At 44.4% G+C, this 22,454-nt stretch overlaps 2 protein-coding genes across 3 annotated transcripts; both read right to left on the bottom strand.

The window, feature by feature from the left end:
* Nucleotides 1-225: 225 nt before the first annotated feature.
* LOC111857890 (cAMP-dependent protein kinase type II-beta regulatory subunit) lies at nt 226-12,139 on the bottom strand. The gene is made up of 11 exons (XM_023839118.2): nt 11,337-12,139; nt 9,848-9,883; nt 5,016-5,068; nt 4,580-4,663; nt 3,818-3,924; nt 3,492-3,645; nt 2,813-2,914; nt 2,628-2,702; nt 2,387-2,455; nt 1,970-2,105; nt 226-1,825 (listed from the first exon to the last, which is right to left on the bottom strand). Exons 1-11 carry the CDS (start codon nt 11,599-11,601, stop codon nt 1,692-1,694), a joined length of 1,215 nt encoding a protein of 404 aa, XP_023694886.1. The 5' UTR covers nt 11,602-12,139; the 3' UTR covers nt 226-1,691.
* An 822-nt stretch (nt 12,140-12,961) lies between these two features.
* pik3cg (phosphatidylinositol-4,5-bisphosphate 3-kinase, catalytic subunit gamma) lies at nt 12,962-21,807 on the bottom strand. 2 transcript variants are annotated; one of them, XM_023839081.2, is made up of 11 exons: nt 21,588-21,807; nt 18,364-20,648; nt 17,662-17,727; nt 17,280-17,505; nt 16,684-16,787; nt 16,377-16,523; nt 16,211-16,301; nt 15,742-15,872; nt 14,949-15,060; nt 14,683-14,840; nt 12,962-14,468 (listed from the first exon to the last, which is right to left on the bottom strand). In XM_023839081.2, exons 2-11 carry the CDS (start codon nt 20,380-20,382, stop codon nt 14,187-14,189), a joined length of 3,336 nt encoding a protein of 1,111 aa, XP_023694849.1. In that variant the 5' UTR covers nt 20,383-20,648; nt 21,588-21,807; the 3' UTR covers nt 12,962-14,186. The 2 variants fall into 2 exon arrangements, with proteins under 2 accessions (XP_023694849.1, XP_023694840.1); XM_023839072.2 differs by having other exon boundaries at nt 18,364-20,394.
* Between the last annotated feature and the right edge of the window lie 647 nt (nt 21,808-22,454).

Below are 22,454 nucleotides of genomic sequence, written 5' to 3'. Positions count from 1 at the left end.
ATTATTAAAGACCCAGAAAATGAAATTGACTGCAAGTATTACGCCACACTGGGGAAATTACACAAACAATAATCTGTTATGGGTTACCTCGACCGTGTTCGTGTTTTTAGTTCTTGTGTTTTTTTTCCCATTTTTGTTTGCATGTGTTGTTCTAAGTGGTCAGTGCTTCTAAGATCAATTAAGAGATTCAGCTGATTTAGGCTATGAAATATAGGATCACGAGCGTTTTATTAGAAAACCGCATTTTATTGTAATGAAAATTCAATATAATCAAACGGTATAATATTGAAAATATCCCGGCACTCAAGTCTTTAGACCTTTTAAAGATTACAGGGGAAAGCGCTGCTAACACAATCTGGAATCATATGGGATTTTACAATATTCCATATATAGAAATGGGGGTAGTCAACTTTAAAAAGAAGATAATCATTAATCATACAATGCTGTTTAAATAGGTTACACTCTAAACATTAAATAATATAGTTACATAATAAAGCAATGAATTACAGATGCTTGTCCAGAAAGGAGTTTGCGTGAACAGTGACAGCAACAAAGGTGTTGGTATCAGTTCGCAGAGGTAGGCAATAATAACCCAGTAAATTATAGCGAAAACCAAAAATGATATTCAGGGGATTGCTACACTTCGTTATGGGGGTGTTAAATGGAAGCGAGTTGTCGGTTTCTCGACCAAACATACATTTAAGAGAACCTGATACGAAAAGGCAAATTAACTGTGAGGTAAAGCCACGGACCTTGTAAGCACGTTTTAAATGTTTACTTAAAATTCATACTAAATGAACTGAGGATAATTCAAAATTCAAGTATAGCGTGCATGGATGCTCTGGGCAAATCTCCACAGTGTAAGCTGCCGCTAAAGCTAAAATGCGATGTAAAAAAAAAAAAAAGTGCACGTTTCCCGTTTTTGCGATTATGCCAATTTTATGTTGAACAGTCACAGAGGTAATTATATCAAAAGCATACTCTTGCCAGAGAAACAATAGGAAGCCTCGTCGTGTCTCAGGCAACTGTGATGTGTCACACAGCCATCAAGTACGCCACGGGCAGTAAAAATCGCACCAAACAGTCTAGAGGCATGAAAAATAACTCAAGGCATGTCTTAAATTACATGAGCAAGTTTATGTAATACGCTGTTATATAATGAATATTAAGTCTCACGTGGCATCAAAGATGGCTTATTAAGTGTATAAATCTACCTTTGGGGTTTTATGTGAAGGAAAGTTGTTTTTTTTCTTTTTTTAATGAAACATTAAAATAGAATCAACAGGACATTAACAAGATTTAACAGTATTTGTCAATTTTTTTAACACTGTCTGTATTGGATAGGAGTGGATTTAAGTAGTAATACTAAACCAGTGAGGTAAATCAGGGCAATAGATGACTATAGGTGGAAAAGAGTAACACTGCGGAGTTGCATTGACATTGTTTTGATGCCACGTCACGCAGGTAATCACAGGAGATCATTGCAGCAGTGAACATCCATTAAAGCATTCCCTCTTCCCGTCTGGAAGTACGCCAATATAACATGGCTGCAATGCCTCGAAAAATTTATTGTTTGTTTTGGATTTTGCACATCCAAAGATGACAACAGGAGAATCCTTGGTTACAGGAAGGTCACCGCTCGCCTTTCTTGCTAGCGGTGGTTCCTCAGTTTCCATCTGTGGCAGCGGCACTCATAGGTTTTCGTCCTCAGTGTCCGTTTGGCTTCCAAACAAGGTGACGAGCTGCTCCTCGTAATTTGCTATGTTCCTCTTCATGATATCCATGCAGGGGCCCAGCAGCCTCTCAAAGGCCTTGATATCCATCACTGTGAAGATCAAAGACACACAACACTAAGGCATAAGGCACACGCTTTCGGAAGACAAGGCGAGGATGTAAGGAGGGTATTAAGATGAACCAGAGACAACGTCTTGCATTATAACCCTTTGAGAAGGGACTGATGTGTCAGTACCTAAGCATTTCACGTTGTCTACAGCGTAAGCTGAGGCTGCCCGAGGCTTGTTGGTGACCAACGCCAGTTCCCCGAAGTACTGTCCTCTGGAGCATTTGGCAATGTCCACTTCTCCGTTTTCAAGGTCCTTCTTCGACTGGAAGATGTCGGATAGCCATAAAATCATCATGCGACAGAACACAGTGTGTTAAACGCACAAGCTGTAAGCAGTCTTACCTGAGCATGATCTGTAACTGAAAAGACAGAAAACCTTTAGCTGCGAATTCTAGGGTTTAATTTTAGGTGCCGTGTACCAAATCCTCCACGCAAAATACTCTCCAGGCCCTGAGGCCTTGCAGACCCTGAGGAAATGTTACCTGTAGTACATCCAAACATCAAACAGTAACGACCACAATTCAAGGCTAAGGTCAGTCCTACCTGGTTCCTCTTCATGGTTATTCTAACTTGTCCAGACTCCACAATGTAGAAGCAATCAGCTGTATCTCCCTGAATGAGGACACAAACTGTCACATTTCGCACTCTCGCTGAGAGCTTAGCGTTTACCGTCGCTTGGCAGGCTCAGGAGCCCAACTGGGTCCATGGCATCAATCGGTGCAAATTATGCAACGGCGTCACAATGTGAGCGAGCGCCCAAGTTGCCAGAATGTGTGAACGTAACCTGAGAAATGATCTGTTCTCCGCTGCTGTAAACTTTGGTGGACAGCACATCAACAACCTTCATCCTCTCCGACGGCTGTGTCGGGAATAAATGACAAGCATTTCATGTGTTTGCTTTTTCTCCCCCCTTTTCCTACAATACAGGATGGAGTTTTAAGAGTACCGAGAATAGGCAGCCACACTGACCTCCAACGACTTGAGGAGCGGAAGAGTCTCGATGAACGCCTCGTACGTCTTCCGCCGCTTGGCGTTGTTCTTCACGATGATCCTCCTGAACGTAAGTCTGTCCTGCATTGTGAAATCCACATGTAGTATGGTATGGGTGTTCACCACTCAAACTACATATTTGCATGGGGTCCCATGAGGTTCCTCCTTTAGGAGATGCTGAAGCAGCATGTTCTGCTAACTGGCTAGTTAGCTCCGCTCTTCTGATTCTCCTCGCTAGCTAACGTACGTCGATGCTATATGCAAAAGCAATCATATCCCAGTGACGCCATGAAAAGAGAGAAAATCAAAGATTGGAAGTCTCTAACAAGAAAGCCTGCCTACGCTGCCCAGTGTGTTCAGCACAAACTATGAAACGTCTCATGAAGGTGCAGCAAACCTTACAAAATTCTCAAAAGTGACTTTTTGAATGGCGTCCCCGAAACAGCAATCACGAAAGGGAACGTGTCCTTCAAGTCTCGATATGTTTCAGTGACAATGCGTGCAACGTTTAGACTTGTATTCGTCTTTAGGGAATGTGTTATCTTGCATATTTCAGTGTACAATCATTCCCTCATTCTGTTTCCAGCATCGTTCTTAAAGAAGCAGCATCCTGTGAATGTCTGTTTTTGACCATGTGAGGGAATGAGCGTGGACTCACCAGGCACCAGAGGGCTCCAGCAGAGGTGGCCACGATGGTGGCAGCCCTGCCCGTGTTGTACATGAGTGCCAGTTCCCCAAAACTCCCACGGTTGTCGTATGAGCCCATGGAACATTCCACACCGTCGACCTTCACAAAGATATCAAACGTCCCCCTGAAAAAGGCAGTAGGGAGGTTTAGCACTTCTTAGTGCCACACAATCCCACCCATAAATATTGAAGACAAAATTGTTATTAAAGATCGATAAAGACTAGCATTGATGTTTTTGTGTCTGCCCAGCGGAAACAGATCTACCGACCAAACCAGAGCAGTTCTGATGGTCCCACCTTTCGATGACGTAGAAGTTATCGCCATCATCATCCTGATCTATGATATGTTCCCCAGCCTCTACAAGCTTCTCAAACATGGCATCCAGAAGTTGGGACATCTGTTCCTGTTTCCCAGGAAATAAAAGCTACATATGATATACATCTTTGGAGCATGACTGTAGGACTACAGTAATTAAACCACGGACTGACTACAGGAGATCTGCCAACTTACATGAGGCTTGCACAGATAACTGACTCACTGATGGACTTTGGCTTTGACCTTGACTACAGTTTACATCTTGCCCTTAGCAAGCAAAGGGGGGGGGGGTTGGCTGGCCAGCCAATCAAGCCAATCAATCAAATCGATCTTTTTTGGTTCCTCTACTCTGTTGCCATCTAGCTTTGTTTCGTTCTTCCTTTTTCCCAGTTTTTGAATAGCTCTGTATAAATTATGCAGGAATGCATTACAACACACACATGTAAAGCACCTTGGCTGACTCTATTCTGAAAGGCACTATATAAAATTGAATTGATTTGGGTAATTAGATCATTGGCATAAATGAGCCACTTACAGGCACCTAGTTAGTCTGCCTCTGTGAGGCTGCCTCTGTGAGGCAGTGAACAACTGCTGAGATTAAAACAGCAGCCACGCTTAAAGTCGGTGTGTACACTGATTGAGGCACTCAGGAAGGCTGCCATATGTCTTACTGAAGCATGTAAACGGAAAACACCAGGCCCCATAGCGACCTCAGGGGGACCATGACCCAGCGCTCAGCTTACCGCCTCTAAGTTCTTGAACAGAAGGATGTCTTTGCATGCTTCCTGTAGTCTTTGCCTCTGCTCATCTGTTTTGGGGTGAGTGATCTAAAAGAGTTTGCGAGACCTTGTTTTTACTAGTCTGTAGAACAACTGAAGTAGCTTAATGTGGGTTTAGGCATGAAAAGATAGAAATTAATAAGAACAATTTAATGCCTTTTCTAAAATGCTGCAAATAGGCCATTAGATTTAAACTTGCATCACATCTAACAGCCAAGCAGTATCTGGGAGCTGTGCTGTTTCACACCCAAAGCTGCTAAACACTTGTGTTTTAACCGTCAAGAGTGGTGGAATTCTGTCGGGGGATGTACACCAGGGAAATAGAAACACATGGAGTCGCACTGAATTTTACATTCGCTCCCTTCCCGGGTGATGCAGCCATGTGAGCCACTGCTCCTACCTTGGGCTCCTTGTCATCATTGTCCTCATCGGGGTTGAATGCTTCGGCACATACTGCAAAGCAGGGAGAGGGGAGTGAGTCCAGTTTGCATACTACAATCTAGGGAAATAGGAGTGAGTCCGGTTTGCATACTGCAAACCAGGGAAAGAGGAGTGAGTCTAGTTTGCATACTGTAACCAGGGAGAGGGGAGTGAGTCCAGTTTGCATACTGTAACCAGGGAGAGGGGAGTGAGTCCAGTTTGCATACTGCAAACCAGGGGAAGAGGAGTGAGTCCAGTTTGCATACTGCAAACCAGGGGAAGAGGAGTGAGTCCAGTTTGCATACTGCAAACCAAGGGAAGAGGAGTGAGTCCAGTTTCTGTGTGTGGGAGACGACATCCCTGGATGCTGGTTTAGCTGAAACGCCAACAGGTGGGCAGGGGGCTTTGCCAAAGGCAAGGCTTTGGTTTAAGGCTACACAGCATTTCAGCTAAAGTGTCCTGATGGAGTCTGTCTGACATGTACGTGCATGCTGTTTGCAGTAAACAGAACCTTATTCAATGGCCAGTTAATTGATGCACCAGCACTGTACTGTAAATGTACACATACTCAGCAGAATGGCTCCGCTGGTGATTTGCTCTCCAGAAGAGTGATTAACGTGTGCCCACATGCCATATATTGTACTTTGAACAGTGAGATTTTGCAGGTGAAAACCTCTTCCGTTGTCCTGTAATCTTACTGTTAATAGACACTTAACCATACTCAAAACAGAACTGTGAAAAGACTCGCCAGATGACAGATTGACTTCTTAAAAATCAGACATATAGTAAATATTTTCAGTTCAACGCAGAAATACTGTCCCCATCATTTATTTCCTATTCCTCTGCCAGAACTGGCCTGTCTTCTCCTAAGTTTGGAGGTTCCTGCATGTCTGGCCTTTCCTAATGTATGGTTCTGTTAATAATTTCAAGTAGCCTTAAGGTTCCTGGGCTTTTGGTTTCAGACTGATTGTGATGCTGCAATTCCTTTAGAGAAACACATTTCTGCAGTAGTTCAAACAGGCAGATATACAGTTTCTCATCATATGCCGTGAAAATAACTACCTTAATAAAACTGCATCAGTCATTATTGAAAATGTGTAAACACTGATTTCACCCCCTTAAGTCACAATCGATGTCCATTTATTGAAATTAAAATAACTACATTCTGGATCCTTCCGGATAACTTAAGATCATAGTGCTCTTATGAAAGAAATATGTTCACCTCTAGTATTTTAAACAGATCATTTAAAACATACGTCTCTGTTCTGCTTGTGACTAAAATAAGGTATCTTTGCCAGAACACAGTGTCAAGAAAAATGAAATCTTGTGGAATGAAAAGAATTGAGTTTAAGCAGCGCAGATACTCAGCTCTGGCCTTTTATAAACTCATGTGGAATAAGACCGAAAAACAGACGTTTTATCAAGAAACCATTTCTAACGGTGACACCTCTGTCTGAGAGAACGCAGGAAGGAAATAAAAGCAGAATTCATCCCAAACATGTCAGGATGATGGATCAAACACACGAGCTGAGGGTGGAGCCCCCACGGACCCACGAAGGACTTTCCACGTTCTGAAGAGAAACAGCCATTTTATTTGAGGAGGTGGTGCATTACTAAACGGGCCAAATGCACCATTGTCCAGCACAAACTCAAACAGTCGGTGCCAAATGAGCAATTTAGTCCTACAGCTCCTAACTGGTGTTTAAGACATTTATTGGATGCAAAGGTCTTTGTATTAGTCTGGCTGTTGTGTAATTCCTGTGAATCGTGTGGCTGTCCTGCAGTAACTCATCTAAATCAGACTGCCTCTAGAGCTGATTCTGCCAGTGGCGTACAAATGATTGGATGGTTTGTAGTAACGTGACATCTGGTTGGTTGGGTTGTTACAGTGGAGTACAGCTGATTGGAGGGTTGTATCTGTGGTCTGATTCCTGCTCATTGGATTGTGTCTATAGTGTACAGGGTTGAGTCTGCATGTGGGAATGTTCTACACTAGAAAGGGATGTGCATTGATATCCTCTATGTATGTAACCCTAAGTTAATATAGAAGGGAACCTTTCTGAGCATATGGTCCACAGAACTGCAGCCCAAAGTCAAAGCCCTTTAGGGCAGATGAAAGCTAAGTGTGCGCCTGCTATGAATGTCCAGATAGTGATGACTACAGCAAAAGGTCTTTGTTTCAGATCAATATTCCCTCACTCAGTGGGAAGTATAGCCGTCATTTCAGCGAAATCTGCAACGGGACACTTGGTCTGATGTCATTTTGCGTCACCTGGAGTGAGCGCACTTCCTGGGCTCCACGAATGTTCGTGAGATTTGTGGGATATTTAATGCGGGATCAAGCAGAAGGGTAAATGAAATACAACAGGGGGGAAGAAAGGCGCTATATCCGTGACACCGCTACCGCAACTGCATTTCGTTCAAGAAGGTGGCTGCTCTCCATCTTTCCATGTTCCTTGGATGTATTTGTTGATGACTGCAGATGGATTGATCCAGTGCCTGTTAGCTTGGTGCTGGAATTATGGATATAGTCAGAACAATGATGGAATTATGGATATAGTCAGAACAATGATGCCCCCCCCCGGTCGGGAAATGTAGAATATAGGTCACATTGATCTGCCGGAACATCCTAGGGGTACACAAAGGAAGACGTCTTGGGCTCAGAATGCTGGAAGTCGCAACGACCATTGACTTTACTGGAGTTCTTTTGTGTGATCAGTAGCTATCAGCGAAGGTCTTTTTGGACCAGACATTATGAAGTGGCCTCTAAACCTTTGCGAGATACAGTTGCTAACATAATACGGTTTTTGTTTTGACAAAACAGACGAGGGTGTACAGTAGCACGCTTAGCACCAGCGCTACTGAACCTGGGTTTGGAAAAGGCCAGATTTCGGTAGCCTGCATGCTGGCACCTTCTGCCGGGCTGTTTGGCGTCTTGCATACCCTACAATGACCGGTCCTGCCTGCCTCACGTAGACCTGCGATGTTCTGAACGGCCATCAGCTGGCTGGCTTTGATGGGAGGACACCATACTGGAGGGGGCATCACAAGATGCCGTTAGCAGCAGCTGCACTAGAAAATCCCCAAAACAGCGTGAAACCGTTTCAAATGCACTGCCTGTTGTTTCCAAACAGTGTGAGTTGTTGTGTACAAGCCTCACAATGTTTGTGAGTCTTGCCCAGTAATTTGCTGAGTGCAGTTCATTTCAGAGATGTAATTCTGCTGAGTTAGACTTCCTGCTCTGTGAATTGATGCATGCAAGGACAGATCAGGCCGAATCATACAAACAAGTAAACAAACAACCCACCAGTACCTGCTTCAGTTTATTCCTGTATTCCTGGCACGCATTTTCCTGAAGTATTACATTTCCCACAATGAATCAAAATTCACATCCTGAAAACAGCTACTACTTGTGCCTTTCTCTAGAACGGAATCTTCTGGAACATTCCAATAGCTTAACAAAGTGTTACGCAATTCACTTTTCTAACACAACAGACTCCGGTGCACGGACAGTCCCCGCGGCCAGCCGAAGGAGCAGGCTGTCCCACGTCAACGCAGCCAACATCCTGGAACTCTAAAATGACTTGGCCGTGCTTGATTTTTTTAATGAAAAACATTCTCATGTGCGTTGTTGTGCTCGCGGTCAAGCGGACTGAGAAGCTAATGCTAAAGGCTGTGATTATCTGCAGCGGAAAACAGCTGTGCTTTGTGAGGCTGACTCTCCTTAAAATGGCTGGAATTCACTTCCTCCGGACTCCTTTTCTCTGACCCACTTTAGGAGTTTCTGTCTGTCACCCTTGGGTGGCCACATGGCCACTGGGTACCTGGCAGGAATTTGGTGTGCATTCATCCAGTAAACACTTCCCCTGACCCCCAGTGGCATTTTACCGCACTGCGAGTGACGTAGTGGTGTAAGGGAAAACGGCAGGGTCTGACCTTAACCCGAAAAGGTGGCATGGAGTTCAAGCTTGACACATAAGGCCTGATATGTCAACACTCCCCACATCGCTTTAGGGTTCGGGGGGGTCTAGCTCGGCAGACTGGGACACGATGTCTGTGATCTAAAGGTCACCGGTTCACAGCCCACTGCCAGCAGGTGGTTCCAGCATAATACCCATGAGAAAAGTCCCTATCCTTCCCATTGTCCCAGGAACTGTTTCACCCAGCTTTCTCAAAAAAGAAAAATGTCTGTTGCATCTGATAAATAACTAAACTGTAGATACCTTTCTGATAATGTCTGAACACCTGTAAGAAGGCAGTGGGATTTGGGTGTTTTTTTGTGTTTGCGACATTTTCCATGTAGTGTATTTAAGGGACACTTTTGTCCTAAGCGACATACAAGATGAATGGCACATTGCGAACACACTGTCGAGGAGTCAACGAGGTGTAAGGGCAGCTAGGCTGAGCTTGCAGTGAAAGCCCAGGTACAGTGTGAGCAGTTCTGGAGCAGTGTGTTATAAACATAGTAATAACGTAACAGGACTATTCAAGGAGCAGAAGTGCGACTTAAGAACATTCAGGGAACGTAAAGAGGCATCAGGCTCCTAATTAAATTGGTACGTCTTCTTAATAGTGTTATTAAACTGAAATTATATTACTGGCATTATGAATATTTACAACATGCTGCATTTCAGTATGATTTATGCATTTAAATCAAATGCTAAAACATTTAAAACTCCCCCTACATGGGGGAGTTGCTCCTTGTGATTTATAAATTGATAGGAATCCAATTTATTCTCGCGGCCCTGGTGTATCTATAGTTATCCACGATACTATAAGCTTAAAATACAAAGAAGCACAAATCACACTTACCGGAAGCACGTCTTATGAATCTGTTGATCACGGGAGCTGGAAAATAAAGCAAATTTAGATTAGATGTACTGTCTGATCACATACTTGTATATATTCACAACTTCAGGTTCAGCGGTGCAGTACAGAGGTGCTGGGGGCGGGGCACAACTTCATCATTTCAATACAGATTTTTTTTGTTGGTGGGGGGGGGGCGGTGGTGGTGGAGAATGAATCCACATTAAATCGGCCTGTTGGGGCTACACGTCCATCCCAAAATCGTCACAATCAACTCCCTAGTGGCCAGCTCCTACCTAAGTGATTTGGGGGATTTAATTCCATTAGATAGGCTAACTCACAAAAAGAACGTTTCGTTTAACAGAATGTCCATAACAGGGTAATTTCGGGTTAAATGAAAGCCGGCCTGAGTCATAACATATAACATTTTGTTATGAGATAACGAAACACTGTACGAAATGCACGTTTGTGGAAACCCTGTTTGTATATACGCGAAATGCGCCGGCAAGCTGAATTTATAATGAAAATGAAGCCTTTGACGCCCCAGCGCCTGGCCGGACTCCCCGATCGCTTTCCGCCGAAGGTACCAGCGCTGTCATGCCCGAACAGCCCAGCTGCCGTTTGTAATGACAGGGCAAAACGTTGAAACAGTAAGCGGGGCTTTTTTGGGATAGCACTTTTCAGACACACACTAGCGATTTAGTGCACGAGCGATTTGCTGCATCATGAGAACGGCTTAGGACACGCATGAACCCTCCCTATAATTCGTTTTCACATACCTATTACACAAATATCGGGCTGCTCACCGTAACTAAGACGCACAACGTTACACAGCCGTCACCCTCACGGGACACTGCGGGTCCCTCGCCGGAGGCACCTGGATACGGTGCTTTTCTGGGGTGAGCCCCGTCGTGAAAATGTCTCACGTTTCCATTAGGCTGTATAAACTGTGCTGAAACTAGAACATCGTTACATTTGTCGATCCACCTAATATAGATCTGCATTCGAAATTATCCTTAAATCGCGACAGCGCGTGATTATAAGCTTACAGCTCCGCTTAACGTGGCCAAACACTAAAGGCTATAACAGCGTTTTTACGAAACGATGCTTATCAGTCACTTGTGCCGCATCACTAACAGCTAATGTGCTGCCTGAATATGAGTGCGGCTTTAAATGCCAGCGGTTTCGCGTCAGAAGCGGCATTTCACGGTGCCCATCATATTAATTTAGTGCATAAAGGCTCCCTGGCAGACTAACACCGTGACATCCCATCCTGCGGCATGCTGAAACCGGCTTCCCTTCCCTTTACCTAGCTGTCATGGTGATAAAACGCATTTTTAACGTATTAACCTTTGCATTGATAATGTTAATACAGTCATTTCTTTTTTCCCCACCTGAAATGTAGAATACTGGTAGACCGGAAAAATTATTTGAAAGAAAATCTATACTATCACTGCAATCATTTCACAAGCAAAAAAATCAGTTAATCGGTTACCTACGAATTCCTCGTCGTCCTCCTCATCGTCCTCCCCATTTTCTGAGTCGATCTGCATTGCTTCTTCCACAAAGTTGACTGCCTTTCCAGACCTGGCAGCCGAATTGTTGTCATTCCCGAAAGCGCCCCTTTTGAGATCCCTTTCCTTTAACTGAGTGAAATACTGCAGGGCGAACTCCAGCAGATCTGCGGGCTGCTTCCTCAGGACCTCCAGGGTAAAGCTTTGCAAGAGCTCGGTCAGTCCTTCGGGAATTTCAATACTCATTCCTATCGGCAGTCGCAGGAGAAATCAGAAATCAAAATGCGGCTTTTTGTGATATATCGTCGTCTAAACGCTTCCCGACCTCAAATTTCTGAGCAGTGATTTGTGGCGATCTCTGAGCTGTAAAATAATACAAAATATGCAGCATTACAGTAGATTCTCCATTGGCGGATATCTATCGGTAAGTGAATGCTGCCTTCTGGCTCAGTGGAAATGGCTCTGGAGAGTGTAGCATCCTTTCCTGCTGGCTACGACAGCGGCACGCATGTGACCCCGGAAACCATGGCAACTCCCATCCAGCAAATGCGTATGCCGGCCGGACACTGCGTGGCCGAATCGGGTCGTCAGTGTTAAGAGGAAGAAGACAAATTGGGACAAATGTTTTAAACCTGCACGGCTTATATGTATATTTACGGATTTAAGGTTATTCCTGGCTGATTTAAGTAATATGCGGACCAAAACTTACTGCTGCAGCAAGTCAGACTCCTTGACCATTGACGATTTGCTGGAATTTACCACAAGGTAAGATATATTTCATTGATCTTCCTGGGGAAAATTCTTAAATGCTTATTTCCCACATATATGTTATTTGGGGGAACAAAACTTCTTCCTCATATGTTGTTGGGTTCATTTTTAAAATGAAAAGTATTTTCTAATTTAGAAAAGTATCTTAAGTATATTGTACCCTTTAAATCTGCCAGGAATCTGTTAATATCTGTAAATAACTAAATAAACCAGTAGTGATAAACACTAAATGTAAGGACAGAGTGACGATTAGATTTCCTGGGAGAAAGTCCGGAATTAATGTTCGAAATGTCTTAATTATTAATTCCAGATTCCTTTCTCGTATGTGTGTGTGTATGATTAACATTTTGTAAAATAGGCAGCCTGTGCAGTCAAAAAATCTCATGAGAGGAATGTAACCGGCAGTGTTCACCCAGGATTCCTACGAGATTGTGTGGTCTGTATAGAGAGGTCTGCACTGACCTCTCCCTGTCTCGCTCTCTTTTGTCATGTAATGGGGGCATAGAGCACCGTGATACTGGTCTGTCAGCCGAACCTGGCGCGCTTTTAAAGGAGGAATTACAAGCAGTGTTTCATTTTTCGGGAAAAGAAAATAGCGTGGCAGATATAAAATCCATGGTGCGGTCAATGAGCAGTGAACGTAGCAGCATAGAAGAGCAGGTGAACATATCTATATGTGTAATGACATTGTGAGCCAAGTATTTGCTTAAATTACCCAAGAGAAGCTTTTATCTAAGAGCTTAAATGGTAAAATAACAATATTGTCACAAGAGTGACCAGGGGCACCACATCATCATCAGAGCCCCCCCCTATTCACAAATTTCTTTTAACAAGTTAATGTGATTAAATATCCAATACATTTAATATGCTTGTATACTAGGGGCTGGACACAAGGCAGGGAGACAGATCACCTTGTGTCTGTTCCTCTCCATGCAGATGACAGTGGACCGTTTTGCGGTCTCTCAGCATCCTGTGAGGCATCGCTGCTTCACTCAAACTAACGCCAGTTAATGCTGCAGTGAGGCGTCTTTTATAAACTTTACCAACAAATAACGACACGGCTACTCAGCTACATGATAATGGTTTGAGAGTTTTAAAAATAAAATACATGTAAAAAAAAAAATTGCAATAGAAAACATTTCAATCATACTTAAATTAGTGAAATAATCTAATTTTATAATTACTAAAATAATCTTTATTATTATCATCCTGTCAGGGTCACAGGGGACTTGAAGCTTAGGCCAGACAACATGAGGCAGGGGGGCACCTTGGACACGCATGCGTATGCACGCACACACACACACACGCACGCATGCATATGCGCACACACACATGCATGCATATGCGCACACACACACACACGTCGGGTAAACATATCCTTATGGGGGCCGCTCATTCATTTCTATGGGAAAAATGCTAATGCTAACTATGGCAACCTTAACCCCTACCCAGCCCTAACCATAACCATAAGTAACCAACCAAAATACAAGAGTTTTTGCATTTTTAGTTTTTCATTGCAGTCACAGATTTTTATTAAATTGAGATTTCCCTTAAGGGGACCAGGAAAGGATAAAAAACCGGTATTCATCACGTTGTGGGGACATTGTGTCCCCATAAGGTAAGGTATACCCGCACGCACGCACGCACACACACACACACACAAAAAAAATGGACCATTTGGAGATGTCAGTTAACCTTTTTGCATGGCATTGGATTTTGGGAGGAAACCCACGTAACATGGGGAGAACATGCAGTCTCCACCCAATGGCTCAACCCTCAGTGCTCCCCACCGAGCCACCATGCCTCCCCCCATGTTACATGGCAGACTTCAATAATGCTTCTAGTCGCACTAACGTCACACATACCGCTAGATATTTAGGGATGTGTTGCATTCTTCATCCAGCAGAGGGTGCTAACAGTTACAAAGTAGGACATTGAAAAGTCTAATTTCCACTACTTGGTAGGAGTACTATAGTCATTGCAAACACCCCCATTTACCCAGATGCCAGAAACAGAGACGTGAGCGGCATAAGTGAGACTGAGGTGCACCTTCTGTGGGAATGCTAGGCTGACCGCTTCTCTCCGCCTTGTTTGATGCCCAGTACTAGGTGCAAGAACCAGTTAAACTGTACAGTCCAGCCCTTGTCCCTGCAGATCTCTATCTGGTCCAGGAAGTGGCGCTGTGCTTCGTCCTCAGAGCGGCCGACGGTAAGCGCATCGCGGATGTACTCGATGTCCTCCTTGCTGGTGAGCTGTGGCATGCCGGTCATCAGCATCATGGAGAAGAGGATGATCAGCATGTTGGTGTGATGGCGTAGGGCCATGTAGGCCTTCACACAGACGTCCTGATGCGGGGAGAAACGAGATGGAGACGTTGACATGTTCCCGACACACAAACGCATGCAGCACTATTCTAAACCAATCATGGGAGAACCTGAATGGGCCTTAAAGTCTGAACCTGCAGACCTTAACAAGGTCTTGCTGAAAGGAAACATTTACATGGAGACATGTATCTGAGCTGAATCTGTTTGATGATCCAGAAGTGAAGCTCTGCTGTACCTGAAACTTCTGGAAGTGGGGGCTGCTCTTCTTCCCCGTGGTGCCCATGACATACAGGAAGTCCGGTGTCAAAACAAACGGGACCCTCTCCTTGCTTATGCCCAGGAAGCTCTTGTAATTTCCAAGGATGTGTCCGAAGTCGATGTGGAAAAGGCTTCCTGGATAGGGAAAGACGTTTATTCTGATAAGTCAGGACAAGTCATGGTGTCCCAGTGTTTCTGCCCCGAACAAGGATACGGGTAGATTCGGGAAGGAGAGCTCTGTACCCGATTCGGTGATCATGATGTTGTCGTTGTGTCGGTCTCCGATCCCCAGGACAAATGTGGCTACACAGTATCCCGCACAGGAGTAGACGAATCGCTCAACAGCCTGTTCAAACTGGGGGGCGCAGGGAAAGAAGAAGAAACATCAGGAGATGTTACTCGCTTTACGATGGACTCATGATGTTTCTGATTGTTCAGTGGTGTGATAGAGATGTACAGTGAGTACTCATCAATCTTTGATCTGTTCCATAGAAAACTTTCTACTGATGCTGGTCAATGGCAACATCTAACCAGTTATCTTGCAGTCTCTGTAGCGATCGCGAGCATAAACATCGCATACAGAGTTTAATGACATATCTTAATCAAGTCAATGTAAAACGTTTTTGTACAGTACTGTACATTTAATGATGGGATGAGCTTGTATTCAGTTATCTAGTTTCCAGTTACTGGTATATAGTTATCTCAAGAAATTATTTTTTTATTTGTTTATCATATGTTCATGTTCGACTTACGATATTTTCATCTTACGATGGGTTCATCAGAATGTAACCCCAAGTTGGCGAGCATTTGTACAGATCTATACCCCGTAATCAATGCGCATTCGTTCGATGCGCACTGCCTTTTAGCTGTGCGTTCAGCAGCGCCTTTGTCAGGGGGCTGTAGCCCGTCACAGCTGTGGCCTTAACCGTCCCGAGAGTCTGCCAGGAAGCAGCTGGGTGTTTCCTTCCTTCCTCTTGGGTGAGAAAACTCATCCCGATTGGGGTAGCCAGGCTTCACTCCCTCAGAAGGCACGTACCATTTCTTCGGTCAGACACTTCTCTCGAAGCCACTGGTTCAGAATTTCGTCTTTGAAGGCGCCTGTATTTCCCACAGTGCTTTGCTGGATGTTGGCAATGGTGGTGGCGTCCTTCACTATCTCAATCATCCCTGGGGAAGAAAATTTCCCACAAACTTTTAAGTGCGTTGCTCATAAACCGCCAAAGGCCTCATGGAATCTCTTGTTAGGGATTAACCCTTTAAAATAGGCCTTCCCAACCTTGTCTGCGGACTGCTTTACTTTGTGCATAAATATCATGACCATCAGAGTGCTGGCAGATCGAATGTTTAATCGTTTCCATTTATTTAAGATGTGAACAGAACATGTGAACTTCAGGAGTTGTAAAAAAAAAAAAACATGGAACATGGACTGGATAAATGGCTGGTTGGGGACCCCTACTTTAAAAGAATGGTATCACCCAGCAGTATTTTACAGGCAAATTTCTTACCTATTTTATTGCCAGTAGAAATACAGCCGTAAGGTAACAATGACAAATCCAAGGATTCTGCTTCCCATATAGACTCCATTATCAGCAGAATCTAATGAGAGATAAAGCAGATTTGTTTGACTGTAGTTAAAAATGCTAACTTTGAAACTCACTTCACTAGACTCACCTGTAGGATCAGCATGTCCTGACGCAAGTCGTCCCCGTCCTTAAAGATAATGCCAATGGTATCGCTGGAGAGCGTGGTGGGGTCGGCCCGTCGGAACTGCAGCCACAGAGGCTTCTTCTTGGAGGCCATCACCTTGCACTGCTCGATCTGCGGGCAGGGGGGAGCAGAGAGGGGGGGGGGGGGGGGTCGAATGCGTCCCCAAACACAGATGGTCGAGAAAGACAGCCATGAGTAGCTGAGGCAGCAGCTGGTGAGGGAGTGCGACAGGGAGTGAGCAGAGCAGGTGAGCAGAGGCAGTCTGACTCACCACCAACGCCCCCGCCCGCAAGCCCGGGTCATACGGCACTTTGAAGCTCTCTGGCAGCCCCGATGACTGCAGGTTCTCAAGCTTCTGCCTCAACTGGAAAACAACTGTCATTCCCCGAGGGGGTCAGAACAGGCTTCATGTAACCCCTACAGGTTCATGCCCCAAGTCATTTAATCAATAAATTATATATACATCCAAGACTCAAGTACAGCACTGTTTAAATAGAATAATTAACTGCAAAAAGTCAAAAAGGTTGCATGAATATAATTAACTGCAAAAAGGTTGCATGAAGTCATTAATACTTGCACGTGAACTTAGTAAAGTAATGTTCAGAGTCAGGGATGATTCTATGATTTGACACTGAATTCCTAGTTTGGCTGCCACTTTCAATCTGAAGAAATACAGGAAGCCCCCCCCCCCCCGTGCTAGACTATAAAATTTGTATGAAATGTGTACAAAAGTAGAAGAACAAGAATCGCTAAATGGGTCTAGAATAATATTTTTTGGGGGTGTAGACAAATACAGTGGCTGAAGACCTACATAAGGTCAGAATACTTCAGTCAGGAGCGACCCGGCTGCGTACGAGCGGCGCTCACCCTGCACCGACACGTCGTATTTCTCTGCGGACATGGCCTTTATCTCACGGGTGACCTGCTGCAGGGCCTCCGTCATCTCCACCTGCTTCTTAAAGTCCTGGAGCATGGCCTCGCCGCAACCGCGCAGGTAGGCCTCCAGGATGACGGCATAGCGCTGCTGGTAGTGCATGGACTGGGCGATCTCGCTCCGCAGGAACCAGAACAGGAAGTGGCCGATGCGCTTGCTCTGCACGCAGGTCATACCATCACAGGCTCTGTGTTATATTGGGCTCTGAGGTTACCGGAGCACCTTAGGTTCTGCGGCTGAGCATTTTACAAATTCTATGGACTAATATTTTACATAAACCGAGCCAAGAGGTTCCCAAAAACAACCAGTACTCACTCTTAGGGCACGCTTCAGCAAGAACTGGGCCAAGGCACTGTCATGGTACGGCTCAAATTTTACAGCCTACAGAAGGAGAAACAGGAGCAGGCAGAATGAGGAAGGCTGATCACGTCTCATGCTATTCCTGATAACTCTGGCAGCTTAGTGACCCATATTTCACGATGAATCGTGACACACGGGTATCATAGAACTACATGTTTGCTATTCCCACAGTTCTTTATTTCTCCCAGAATGACAAGTAAGGTGATTTGAATATTTACAAGAGGGCTGCTGTTGTCTGTAATGCAAATGCTTTATTTGATTCACAAATCACATGTCATATGCAAAACGCACTATAAGACTCATAGCATCTGTGACACAAATGTATGTAAACTGTATAACTGCGTGTGCCTGTACAACAACAGAACGCAGGAGGATCTACACGTATATCTGCAGTTTGGAACAGTTGCAGTCTACGTTAAACAACCATTTATGGCCGCAAACTCTGTCACAAAAGTTGGGGATTCCCAACAGAAACCCATTAATAACCTTTTAGAGGGATTGCTTGTGTGGTGTGATGTGATTCCGTCTGAGAATCTATTAAAATTCAGCTCAAAAAATCCTCAATGAAGTCGTTCCATGGCTGTAAGGCTAAAATCATAAGGAAGTGTGATCTTCTTGGGATACTATGAGGCTCGACATGCCGGAAAGGATTCTTACCTGCACCAGCTGCAGAAGGTACCGCAGGACATCGTCATCGCCCAGCTTCTCCAGCTTCTTGACGGCCAGGGAACGCACGATGGCGTCAGAGAAGTGGCAGTCCAGGAGCTGCATGGCAAGCCCCACATCCAGTGGGCTCTGTGCCCAAGTGAAACTCCTTGCCAGCAGCTGGTGTGTGATCATCACTGCCTCCTGGTTTCCCCACTTCACTGAGCCCAGAAACTTGGGGTAAGCCTTAGGGATCCTCAAGCACTCCTGCCGAAAGTGCCAGAGAAGCTCCTTGTCTTCTGGGCTGAGCGGGTACAGTGGGTCGGTGGCCATTATCTGCTCCAGCTGTTTCCGCAAATGGCTGGGCATCTCTCTCAATCCCCTCTCATCTTCTGCTCCCTCTGGGGACTCTGGGGGCTCTGGACTCATGGGTAAGGCAACAGGGTAGCCATACTTTTCCAGCATGATGGCTATAGCCATGGAGCCAGCCTTGTCAGGGTTGGTGGCTGAGGTTAGCTTGTCAGCATTGATACTGCCGAGGTCCTCGCTCTTTTCTGGCATCTTCCACATGTGTAGGACGTACTCACTCTGTCGGAGCAATGAGCGATGGTCCACCAGTAGCAGGTTTACGTAATAGAGCAGGCGGCTTTTGCTTTTGCCTTCATAGGTGGGGGATTCTGAATAGGGCCCCTTGGTAGCTTGGGTCTGTGTCTGGGCCTTGCCACATGACACCTGCAGACTAAGTCGTGCTCCTTTGGGCAAGTCCTTGATTTTTATGTTGAATTCCAGCCAGGTGTTCCAAAGAACTTCCTCGGTGAATGGTTTAGGGGATGTCTTTTCTTGGGCCAGAAGCTGCTGTCCGTGAAAGATGCTTGCCTCTACAAAAACGATCAGCTCAGAATTACGTGGGAGGGTGGGGATATCAATTCCCAGGATCTTGACACGGAACTTTCGGTTGCAGTCCCAAAGGGAGATGGTAAAAACTTTATCGTGGTCTTTCTCATCAATGGTCAACTGTTCATGGGAGGCAGCCAGGCCTGTACACATATCCACCTGGGACCAGTCTTCCTTGTGGACCACATCCTTCTCTGGGTTAGGAGGTGTCTCCAGAACCAGGTGTATCTCCTCTCCATTCTTTACACATTGTCTAATCCAGTAGAAGTCCTTGATGGGATTGTTCCCAAAGATGTACTCCTCTCTACCACAAACCCTTAAAACAAATTCGGACTCACTAACCTCATCTGGAATACCAAACAAGGCCCTCTTTTTTGCAATTTTGGTGAAGAAGCTTTGAAGAACCTGGATAGGCATGTCATCGATGGACACCTTCACGGTAAGACTGGACGTGTTCCTGTGTATCACAAGAAGAATGTGATTTTTGCTGATCTTGCTCAATAGGTACTCTGGGAGGGGCTTTGAGGTTACCCAGGGGTCCATTGAATAGAGTTTTGGGTCTCTAGTCAACAACTCATTTTTGCGAGGAGTGAGCAGCTTCCTCCTGGTAAACTCCAACTCATCATCGTGCACGTTGCTCACGTCGGTGACATCATATCCAATCAGGTAATTCAGATACTTTTGATACTGAATAGACTCATCTGTAAGCTGTGGTCTGGTGGTCATGTGAATTTTGCCCACATCCTTCTTCAGTGTCTTCCAGTAGCATATGCAGTCCAGGGTCTGGAACACTTGATGCTTGTCATAAATTTCATACCAGTTCCCCTTCTTCTGGTAGAGCAGGATGCAGTCATCAGGGGAGTACTTCTGATAAAACTCTGAGCACAGGTTAGTGGTGATGGCCTTCATCCACACCTGGGTCTTCACCTGCTCCACAGTGCAAATCCCAGCCACGTCCAGCTGCAGGGAATCCAGGCCTTTCCCAGTCTTGGTAGTGGCGGGCATCACAAACTCAACAGTTATCATGTCCATTGCTTTAAAGTTACAGGAGGTAAATGCTTTCATTTTCCTTCTCCTCCCACGGTTCTGCTCTCTGAAAACTACTGGCTGGTCATCATCATAGACGTTTTGTTCCATAACAGGTATTATCTGGGGGGGGGAAGAGTGTGATGTAGATAGTGAGGGAGATAAACCGAAATCAGCTTCCCCAGCTGGAATGGCTGGGATTCGGCGCTTTTCTCAGGAACACCCTAATCCTTCGTAGATGTGAAAACAAAAGCTGCATGTTTAATTCTTGCAAGAACAATTCTTTAAAATGCACACAGATGGTTTTCTTGACGTCAGTAGCTTGTTTTCCGTGAAGAGCACCGTACCAAGGTGATCTCAAAACGGATCCTCTACACCTGGGTTAAGTAGGGCACACCAGTTCCCCAGATTTAAAAGTTAGAATGAAAAATGCTCCTGGGCAAAACAAAAAACAAACGTTGCCCTCCCCCCACCACCATAAATAAATAAATAAATGGCATGATATGATATATCTCAAAGAAGAGCAGGATGGGACAATCGAAAACTAAAAAATCTGACTCCTTCTTGTACAAGTGGCAAATAATCATTTAATTTCATTTCAGTGCATATTCCACGCCCTAGATATAAAAAATCATGTGAGGCTTATAAATCCCCGTATCGCGCAGTGCTTGGGGACTTTATACGCTTAAAACTGACGTCGTAAATCTATTTATAAAAAACGGAATTACAATCACACATGGCGAGTAAGGACACGGAAGAAAGAAAACTTTAGCGCGTAATAAGGCTTCATTGTTGTCAGTTTGCAGGTGCTCGCCGCCACCGTCGAGCTGAATTTTACGCGGTTAAGAAAACCAAGTAAATGCAGTATTGTCTCTGGCCAGCAGAAACGGATATAACTTGTCTGCCGGTTATTTTTGCTCAGACTTTTCGTGCAGGAAGTTCTGTTAGTCAGGAAGCAAGGGACCGATTGAGAAACGACAAAATGTTCAGATAAAATGACAAGTGAACCATAAACATCAAAACACTTAATTAAACACTAGTGAATTATAAAGAAATTAAGTGAGGTACAACGATCAGGACATAATCACAACATCATAAAACTTGTTACAACTCGCTGATGTATTTTTAGTTTTCATACTTTACTGTTTGCAAGTCCTGATCAAATTAAATTTCCCTAGACGTTTAGAAACAGAATCACATTCAGTGAAATGTGTTTGGAGTTCAGAGTGGATCACGGTAGAAGATGAGTGTTTAACAAATAACGGTATCACGTGTAATTACCGGGAGGCAGGCGCACCGACGTGGGGATGACTTACCTTTCGGTGAGCGCAATGCAGACCCGTAGAAAAGCGACGCCGCTCTGCATTTATGCGTTTTAAATAAATCGGTATAAAAAAGGAGAGAAGGATGCCTGTCTGAGGTATCGTCCAACGTAGCTGAGACCTCGCGGGGGGTGGTATTTCACGCCCCGCTTTCGATTCCTGTTTTCTTATTTAGACCTCGCACTTGTTCTACTCTTATTGGCTGCCGCTTATTCCTGTAGTTTTTTTCCCCCTAATCTCAATTTCTCTTTCAAGAAAAGTACATTGCAAAATTATTATTTCTGGTTTGACGGTAACCTAAGTTTACGTACGATTTAATATACCCTTTTAGTGTAAATTATATGGTTACTATACATAGACGTGCCATGTAATGTTTATTTGGTTTGACTTTTCATTTATAAGTGCATTTAATGGCCGGTTTGAAAACTTTAATACCAAATGGAACTGTGTTCGAGGCATTAAATGGAAGGCCAATGTTTTGACATTCCTATACGCAGCTATATTCATTAAAATTTTGATGAACAAGTAACTCTCCAGTTATCATAATGTCAATTAAATGCAGCTAGTTCTTCTTGATAGCGATGTTACCGAAGTGTACAGGCGAAGACTGCCACCTTCTGTTGTAGATATATGATTTAACGGTAACACTTTATAATAGTTCCATAGTTAACAGGTAAATATGCAGGAAGTAAGCAGCAACAAAGGAATAGTGCTTCATTAACACCTAAATTGGTACTATTAACTACTAAGGAGTTATGCTTAATTACTCAATAGGTAATAGTGAACTAATGATTATAGTAGTTCGCAATTACTTCATTAGGAACTATTGAGTATTGCTGGTCTCATTGGGAATTATGTACT

This window comes from Paramormyrops kingsleyae, chromosome 3, assembly GCF_048594095.1.
Source record: "Paramormyrops kingsleyae isolate MSU_618 chromosome 3, PKINGS_0.4, whole genome shotgun sequence".
NCBI classification, from domain to species: Eukaryota; Metazoa; Chordata; class Actinopteri; order Osteoglossiformes; family Mormyridae; genus Paramormyrops; species Paramormyrops kingsleyae.
Note: the sequence above shows the minus strand (reverse complement) of the source record. Positions and strands in the feature narration are given on the sequence as shown.